Genomic DNA, 9,876 nt, shown 5'->3' on the forward strand with positions numbered 1-9,876 from the left:
CACTTTATCACACGACATATGTTTATAGTGTCAGCTGTGGCTCAGTGGGTAACGCCCTCGCCTCTGAGTCAGAAGGTCATGGGTTCAAGTCTCACTCCAGAGACATGAGCACAAAAATCTAGGCTGACACTCCGGTGCAGTACTGAGGGAGTGCTGCACTGTTGGAGGTGCCGTCTTTCGGATGAGACGTTAAACCGAGGCACCGTCTGCGCGCTCTCAGATGGATATAAAAGATTCCATGGCACTATTTTGAAGAAGCGCAGGGGAGGTGTCCCCGGCCAATATTTATCCCTCAATCAACATCACTAAAACAGATGATCTGGTCATTATCACATTGCTGTTTGTGGGAGCTTGCTGTGTGCAAATTGGCTGCCGCGTTTCCTACACTCCAAAAGTACTTCATTGGCTGTAAAGCGCTTTGAGACGTCCAGAGGTCGTGAAAGGCGCTATAGAAATGCAAGTTTTTCTGTTTTTTACCAGGCGCTGTTGATTCAGCGAAACAGGTTTAATTCAGTTTATCAGTTCTTAGCTGGGCCACTAGGTGGAGCATTTCAGCTGCCGATCAAAACCTTTTGTTGACTGTCAGCTGAGTGACATTAAGAAGCAGTGAATGTCCTGTTTACCTGTCCTGTCGTTGTGCTAGGACCTACTCCCTCTCACCCCTCCCTGCTACCTCAGAGAATCACCTTTTAAGCAAACCAAAATCAGGAAAATTGACAAAGTAAATGCTGAAACACAGCGGGCATGCTGGATTTGTTGTGCCCTTGCTTGGGCAGGTCCATCAGTCTGATCCCACAGCAGAGCGAGATACAGGGACAGAGGTCATGACAATAACTTGCATTTCTATCGTGCCACAGGAATGTGCGGAGCACTTTACAATAAGAGGGGCACAACAGACCAGGCGGGGTAAAGGGGAAAACTGGAGAGGGCTAGGGTGGGGTGGGGGGGGGAATCCAAAGGCGCAGGCAAAGAGGAGGGTTTCAAAAACAGGAAGGGAAGTGGCAGGGCAGAGGGAAGTGTGCAGGGTGATAGTGGCTGAATGAGCAGCCACCAATAGTGGAGTGAATGGAATGGGGTCAGGGAAAACCCTGAGTTAGAGGAGTGGAGGGTGCACGCGGGTAGATAAGGCAGGAGGAAATCACTAAGAAATGGTGGGGGTAAGGCACGGAGGGATTTGCAAACAGGGAGGTGAATGGTGAAATCAGCCCCATAGAGCAAGTGGAGCTTGGACAGGACCGGGATGGTGGGGGTGCGCAACTTGGCGAGGAGGCAGCTTGTTGGATGAGTTGAAGCTTCGAGAGGGTTGAGGCAACGAGTCTGGGGAGGAGGGTGTTAGAGAGGCTTCGAGGTAACCAAGGCAGGGACTAGCGTTCTGTGGTGGGTGGGTAGGAGCAGCGGAGGGACAATGTTGTCGAGATGGAAAAACGCGGGGTTGATGTGAGGGAGGAAGCTGAACTTGGGAATAAACAGGAAGTCACGGTTACGGTAGCGTAGTGGTTATGTTATTGGACTAGTAATCCAGAGACCTGGACTAAAGATCCAGAGACATGAATTCAAATCCCAGCACAGCAGTTGGGGAGTTTAAGTTCAGTTAATTGAATAAAGCTAGCATCAGTAATGGTGATCGTGAAACTATTGGATTATCGTAAAAACCCATCTAGTTCCCTAATTACTTTTAGGGAAGGAAATCTGCCGTCCTTACCTGGCCTATATGTGACTCCAGACCCACTGCGATGTGGTTGACTCTTAACTGCCCTCTGAAATGGCCCAGCGAGCCACTCGGTTGTCATCACCTTCTCGAGGGCAATTAGGGATGGGCAATAAATGCTGGCCTTGCCAGTGACGGCCACATCCCAGGAACAAATAAATAAAAAATCTTCTGACTCTACCTGGGCTAGTACCTGGGGAGGTTGCTGGGAGTGGGAAGGAAAGCGCTGCTTGTATACTGGCGGTAACCAGAAAGTAAGATCCAGTTTTGCTGACATTAAGCTGGAGGAGGTCCTGGCTCACCCAGATCTTGATGCTGGACAGGCATTTGGAAAGTCTAACAAACAAACGCCTTTTGGATCGGTGGAGTGGGCAGAGATAGAGTTGAAGTTGACCCCATGCTTGCCCCTGATGGTGTCACCAAGGGGTAGCATACAGATGGCAATGGGAGCACCAAGGATGGGCTCCTGGGGTGCACCGGAATTGCCGGCAGAGTAGACATTGCAAGCGATGTCGTGCCTGCATCGTGAGCGGGTATGAGTGGAACCAGGAGAGAGCAGTACCACGGAAAGATGGGAGAAGGAAGGAATGGTCGACCTTGGGATGGCTAATTGTGCTGTCATCGCCTGGATAACTGCGGGGTGGATGGGGCTGAACAAGTTGTGGGCAAAACATTAAAAACAAGTCAGCACCAAAGATAACGTAACCTTCTGTGAAGCTTTTCCACAGAACACCACATACTGTGTGCGTGAAACTACTGACTGAATAAAAACACGTAAATAGGGCAAACTCCGATGTAGGAGATTAGCATTCAGCAGATTGTGTGCATGTAGAGCACGCGATGTGCTGTGTAATGGGAGGTTAGCACTCTGCTCCTGCACACCATTGGCACGGTAACCACCTCACCTGCTTCCTGTTGTGTAGACTCAGCCACAGTTCCTCTCTTTGGAAGGACCTACTTCCCCCGCCCCTCCCTGCTGCCTCAGGGAATCGCTTTAAGGGAACAAAATCAGGAAAATTGACAAACTAAATGCTGAAACATAACGTGTGCTGTGAGAAATTCTAGGCACCGCACCTTAGGAAGTGTATAGTGACCTTGGAGGGAGTGAAGCGTAGATTTACTAGAACGATACCCGGACTCCAAGGATTAAGTTACGAGGAGAGGTTACACAAGTTAGGGTTGTATTCCCTGGAATTTAGAAGGTTAAGGGGTGATTTGATCGAAGTTTTCAGGATATTAAGAGGAACAGATAGGGTAGATAGAGAGAAACTATTTCCGCTGGTTGGGGATTCTAGGACTAGGGGGCATTGTCTAAAAATTAGAGCCAGACCGTTCAGGAGTGAGATTAGGAAACACTTCTACACACAAAGGGTGGTAGAAGTTTGGAACTCTCTTCCGCAAACGGCAATTGATGCTAGATCAATTGTTAATTTTAAATCTGAGATTGATCGATTTTTGTTAACCAAAGGTATTAAGGGATATGGGCCAAAGGCAGCTATATGGAGTTAGGTCACAGATCAGCCATGATCTCACTGAATGGCAGCGCAGGCTCGAGGGGCTGAATGGCCTCCCCCTGTTCCTATGTTCTTGTGGAATGAGCGGTGATGTGGAACAGACAATGAGAGGGGAAACCCGTTATCTGGAGCGTACCCTGCCTGCAGGTTCTGTTCATATGCTTGGTTACTCTATTTGCAGATCATTTTGAAAACAGCAGGGTACCTCACTTTACACCTGCACGGCCCTTTTTCCCTATCAGTAGCAAACAGAGAAAAATGCACTCCCACCTGTTTACAATCACGTTCCCTGCAGAACGATCCAGGAGTATTTCGCAATGTTTTCACTAGGAATCGTCGATAATATTCAACCACCTCTGAACAAAGGTGTTAATGTGATTTGTCCGCTCGCCCAGTTTGACACCAGTGTTTGACAGGACACGCGTCTTTCCCTCATGTCAATTGGTCGTACAGACACAGTGGCCGATATCTTGATGCATATTTAAAATACAGAGTGTAAACTGAGTTAACCCTGTTCAATCAAGAAGTTTAAATGAAATTCAAAAAGTAAATTATCTTCTAGATTGCACATATTGGATTACAGAAGAGCGGTGATGAGAAAGGGAACAGATATCTTGCCTTATACAGAGTACAAGTCAAAGAAAGTGTCACTATATAAGTATATTCTGTTAGTACATTACCATTACACAAGTCTCTTATGCATATACACTCTGAGAAAGCTAAATGTTTGTTCCTGCTACCCTGATAACAGGTATCACATGATTTGACGTTGTGCAATGTTGGGTTGTTGCCATATTATGCAAAACCTTTTGCAGACGGGCAGATAAAGCATTTCCCACTGCGTAGGACAATATTTCTGAGAACAGACTGGTTGCTGGAACTGCTTTATAACCTGCTGGAGTATGTTGGCTCTTAATTAAAATACTTTATAGCACATGTCAAAAACCTTTCTTTCCTACAGAATCAGACAGAAGGAGACCATTCGGCCCATCGTGCCTGTGCCGGCTCTTTGACTGACCTCTCCAATTAGTCCCACTCCCCCACTCTTTCCCCGTAGCCCTGCAAATGTTTCCTTTTTAAGTATATATCCAATTGTCTTCTGAAAGTTATTACTGAATCTGCTTCCACCGCCCTTTCAGCCAGTGCTTTCCAGATCGCAACAACTCGCTGTGTAAGGGGGGGAAAAAATCTCCTCATCTTCCCTCTGGTTCTTTTGCGAATCATCTTAAATCTGCGTCCTCTGGTTACTGATCCCCCCCCCCTGCCAGTAGAAACAGTTTCTCCTTATTTACTCTATCAAAATCATTCATAATTTTGAACACCTCTATTAAATCTCCCCTTTACCATCTCTGCGCTAAGGAGAACAATCCCAGCTTCTCTAGTCTCTGCACATAACTGAAGTGTTTCATTCCTGGTACCATTCGAGTAAATCTCCTCTCCACCCTCTCCAAGGCCTTGACATCCTTTAGATTTCTCAGATTGCCCTTAATACGTACTCCATAAATTCTGTGTTTTTTCTCTTTACCTGCAATTCCTCAGACATTGAGTTCCTGCTTTGCCGTACTTCCTTATTTCTAGGGAAGTGTCTGAGGAGAGGAATAGAGTGGCATGGGAAGGATTCTGGGACTAGGAAGCAAAACATCATCTCTGTCCGTGCATGGTGCAAATAGAGAGTGACCTGAGTCAACTTATTTTGGCAGTGAATATTATTTCTTTTCCTTGTTTTGCTTGCTCTGTCACTAATATACCAATGTAAGAAGTCACACAACACCAGGTTATAGTCCAACAGCTTTATTTGAAATCATTTCAAATAAAGCTGTTGGACTATAACCTGGTGTTGTGTGACTTCTTACATTTGTCCACCCCAGTCCAACTCCGGCATCTCCACACCACCACTAATATACCAATGTTATAGAGACGGTTTTCTCCAAGATTATTGTATTTAATTACCAGTAATAAAGTTCCAGATGGGCAAGGTTTGAAGTTGAACTGTTCGCTTCTGATTTCACAATGTTCAGCTCCATTTGCAATCCCTCAGATAATGAAGCAGACATGGCCAACAGCCAGACATTCGCATCACACAAGTGCCAGATAATGACTTTCTCCGCCAAGAGAGAACCTAACCCCCCCTCCCCTTGGCATTCAATACCATTACCAATGAAAGTTCCCCCACCATCAAAATCCTGGGGGTGACCTTTGACAAGAAACTCAATTGCACCAGCCACATAAATACCATGGCTGCTAAAGCAGGTCAGAGGCTGGGTGTTCTATGGCAAGTGACTTATTAATGACTCCCTAAAGTCTCTCCATCACCCACGAGGCACATGTCAGGAGTGTGATGGAATACTCGCCACTTGCCTGGATGGTGAACAGTCGAGAAGCTCCACACCATCCAGGGACAAAGCAGTCTGCTTGATTGTCACTCAATCCATTAGCCTAAACATTCACCCCCTCCACCACCGGCATACGGTGGCTGCAGTAGATCCTATCTATAGGCTGCGCTGCGGCAACTCGCCATGGCTTCTTCGCCAGAACTTCCCAAACCCGTGACCTTCTCCACCTAGAAGGACAAGGGCAACAGGTACATGGGAACACCACCACTTCCACACCATCCTAGCTTGGACGTATATCACCGTTCCTTCATCGTCGCTGGGTCAAAATCCTGGAACTCCTTCCCTAACGGCACTGTGGGAGTACCTTCACCACATGGACTGCAGCGGTTCAAGAAGGTGGCTCACCACCACCTTCTCGAGGGCAACTAGGGATGGGCAATAAAGGCTGGCCATGCCAACATCCTGAGAATGGAAAAAAAACTTTTTTTTTAGTGACCTCAATAAACCAGTAAACATTTTATAGAAACGAGATGGACCTACTCACCATTATCTTTGCACCAAACACTTATTGTACTGTTTGTGTTTGTTTCTAGTTGCTCTTGCAAAGGGAAATGAGGTTTCAGAAGAGACAGCTTCCTGAGAGTGGCGCAGCGAAGTTTTGCCAGAAAAAGGTGGGACATGAGCACGCGGAGGAAAATGAGCAAGAGAAACCAGATGAAGATGTAGCTGGAAAGAAAGGCTTTCAAACAATGAAGACTAAAGAATGGAAGCAGATTAAGATGCTGCAAGAAAACACTGATTGGGAGAAGCACAAGTCACTTGCTGGAGCCATGGAGCCTTTGACTTCACGAACCACCAACTTTCCATTCACCACCTCACTGGCACACGTGACTCCCATTGACTCCATGGAGCAGCACGGCCCAGTCAGGGGAAAGGTCCCAACACCTCATGAATCTGGATCATTGCAAATTACCGTGATGCAGGATTGCGACGCATACTTGCGTAAGCGGCATGCAAGTGGCCATGATACTTATTTGTGTAATGGACACTCGCGCAAGGTCACAACCGTCGACCACCAGATCCGCCATCACCTTTACGAGTACGAGGATTTTGTCGGTTGTTTGCTGAATTATCATCAGCATGCTTGCCCTTTGGATCTCAGCCGTGCAAATATCTGCCGCGGTGCCAGCGACCCCGGAGACCACTCCGAGTGGCGGAGGATAGTCTCTGACAACGGGAAAAGCTTTCGGATAGATTTGAAGAATAAATCGAGCCGTCTTTGCACCGAGCTCAGCATCACACAGCGAAACAGGTGGCAGGACTATGCGCACGACAGCGACTATAGGTGGACAATCACCATCAGCGAGTCTGGGGCCAAGCAGAAAGCCTCCAGCAGCAGCACCAACCGTCAGCTGAAAGAATATGACAGAAAGTTCCAGGTGCTGTGGAAGGATTCAGGCAGCCAAGTGGATTTTCGGGATGATTTTGCTGGTGGCTACCGACGACACTTAAAAGATACAGTTGGTTGTGGAGTCCCTGTCTGTGACCTCAAGAAGCAAGAGGGGAAATTGATCAGTGACCCTGAGAATCTATATTCCAGCGCCGAAGTTAAGGATCTGTGGATATCTTCCACCACCTCCAACGAACCATGGAAAAACCCCACTAGCAATTGGAAAGTTTCAATTAAAAACTCTCAAAACGACCTGGTTCGACCAAGGCTAGAGAACAGTAGCCAGACCAGGGGTCCAAGCAAAAAGTACAGCAGCCAACTGAAATCCCAGTGCAAAGTGACCAAGATTGAACCAGATTGTTGCATCAAAGAAAACATGAATGAGCTGAAACAGTCAAATAAAAAAGTAAAGCGCATTCACGAAGATAACCTTTGTGAGTTCAGTGCTGAGAACAGCTGGCCAAATTGCAAGTCGGGTTTTCACCAAGCGGTCTCGAACCACAAGCCCAGCAAAAAATCTCGAACATGCAGCGATGATGTAAAGCCAGCTCCAGTTAGAGCCAGGAGTGAACTAAAGTATCCTTGGAAAGAAAATGCAAGCAAGTTCAAAGAAGAACTGAACAGTTCCAGCAAACCTTACAGTGGGCACCAGAGGAAAGACTTATGGAATGGTGAAGGTTCAGGGACAAATCCTAGCACTGAGTTGGACTTGAATAATCAGCTCTGTAATCGATCTAAAGTCTTCAGCGATGAAGCAAAGCACAAAAAGAAAGGAAGCAACACTAAGACCAAAGTCCCTCCCAAAGACAAGCACAGTAAGCGTAAACACCAGTTTATGGATTCTAATAGAGATTCAAAATCCCATTGGAGAGGTCATTCAACTCCACCCCAACACATGCAGAATGAATGTATAGATAATTATTGCTCTTATGGGAGAGGTTTTGGTATTCACCATGATTTCTATGGAGATTATTCTTGGCCTCACGAGATAGATTTTAGGCCTCATTATTACCGTTCACAAATAGGAGCAAATGGAAACCAGACACATTTTCACAAGCATTTTGCTGGTGACCACAGACTTCATGATGGTAATAGATATGAGCAAAAGATGAAGTATGAAACCGATACAAGCAAAATTCATCACCGTAAATAAGCAGAAGAGGGATTAAAGTGAATAAATGTAATTTAGGAGGTCTGAGTACAATGAATCTCACTCTGTATCATATCCTCTCTAATTTAGTAACCGAATCTGCTTATTTTATCCAAAGCACCAAACTTGGAAAAAAAGGATTCCCATACAATTTGACTTGTGCGGTTATTATAATAAAATCGGTGCTTTTCGAGGCCAAAGTACAGGTACTTCAATTAATCTGATTTGAACAAAGTAGCACACTAAAACCTAGCTTAGGTATGAAACATAGAAACATAGAGCTTGTGGTTGAGCCTGCTTGGCTGACCAGCAATCATTCATTCTTGGGGAACACATCTAAGAGAACAAATTCTAAATTTTAGAGACTCCACATAGAAAAATAAGGATACATTCCAGATTTTTGGCAACGGAAGGAAAAAGAAAATACATAACAAGTGTTCCCCTAAAATAAATCTTAAACTGCCTCCTCCTAAACAATGCTTTGTACTGGCCAACATTTTCCCCAGAGTCAACACCACTGGGGAAAAACAGATAATCTGGTCACTTATCTCATTGGTGTTTGGGGACACAAATTGGCTGTGACTACACTACACTTCAGAAGTACTTAATGGACTGTGAAGTGCTTTGTGATGTCCTGAGGACGTGGACGGTGCTATATAAATGCAAGTTTGTTCTTTCTGCAGTGGACAAACTCAATGATGCAGCAGGCTTTGTGCTGAAACCGAGGGCGTAAGCTTTTAATTACTATTATTCTCTGGTCCTGATTCCGACATAAACTCTGATGCTCCAGTAAATTAGCATGGCACAGACCTAACTTTAATTGCAACCCCTCGCAACACATTCTTTCAAGCTGTTTTTTCCCCCCCTTCCTTGCTGTAGCCTAGTTCATTTTTCAGTCCTTTACTTCTCTTCTAAGCCTAATTTAACGGGAGAATTTGGTTTACTAACATGAGGGGCTCCACTGCACCATTTAGTTTGACAACCCATTTTGTAAAATGGGGAAGTTTGCCTTTTTTTTGTTAAGTTTACTTTTGGTTGTCAAATGACTCAAATTACATCGTATTTATGTAAAATGTTTGTAAAGTGACCAGTAAGCAGCATTTCTAAAAGAGAGACGATTCAAGTGATGAAATATAAATTTACAGATTTGGACTAGAGTCTAAGGACCTCATTAGCTTTATTTTACAGTATGTGAATACATTCAGCTACGATGACAATGATTTGGATTGCAACACTTGCATGTCCCCCAGTGGCTGGTATTTATCATAGAACGGTTACAGCACAGAAGGAGGCCATTCGGCCCATTGAACCCATGCCGGCTCTCTGCAAGAGCACCTCAGCTAGTCCCACTCCCCCGCCCTTTCCCCGTAGCCCTGCAAATGTTTTTCTTTTCAGGTACTTATCCAACTCCCTTTTGAAAGCCAGGATTGAATCTGCCTCCATCACCCTTTCGGGCAGTGCATTCGAGATCCAAACCACTCGCTGCGTAAAAAAAGTTTTTCCTCATGTCGCCTGTGGTTCTTCTGCCAATCACCTTAAATCTGTGTCCGCTGGTTCTCGACCCTTCTGCCAATGGGAATAGTTTCTCTCTATCTACTCTGTCTAGACCTCTCATGATTTTGAACACCTCTATCAAATTTCTTCTCAACCTTCTCTGCTCTAAGGATAACAACCCCAGCTTCTCCAGTCTATCCACGCAACTGAAGTCCCTCATCCCTGGA

The 9,876-nt window shown here is 45.5% G+C and overlaps 1 protein-coding gene across 3 annotated transcripts in view; it reads left to right on the forward strand.

Moving 5' to 3' along the window:
- Positions 1–9,312, forward strand: part of LOC147125325 (A-kinase anchor protein 17B-like) — a 46,356-nt gene extending 37,044 nt beyond the window's left edge. For all 3 annotated transcript variants that reach the window (XM_086001267.1, XM_086001277.1, XM_086001285.1), the window contains one exon: positions 6,149–9,312. In XM_086001267.1, coding sequence (XP_085857393.1) covers positions 6,149–8,158 — 2,010 coding nt within the window. In that variant the 3' untranslated portion in view covers positions 8,159–9,312. The remainder of the gene's footprint in view (positions 1–6,148) is intronic.
- Positions 9,313–9,876: the final 564 nt, after the last annotated feature.

The sequence above is a fragment of the Somniosus microcephalus genome, chromosome 1 (assembly GCF_052327205.1).
Source record: "Somniosus microcephalus isolate GS21.2 chromosome 1, FLI_Smic_1.0, whole genome shotgun sequence".
In the NCBI taxonomy this organism is placed as follows: Eukaryota; Metazoa; Chordata; class Chondrichthyes; order Squaliformes; family Somniosidae; genus Somniosus; species Somniosus microcephalus.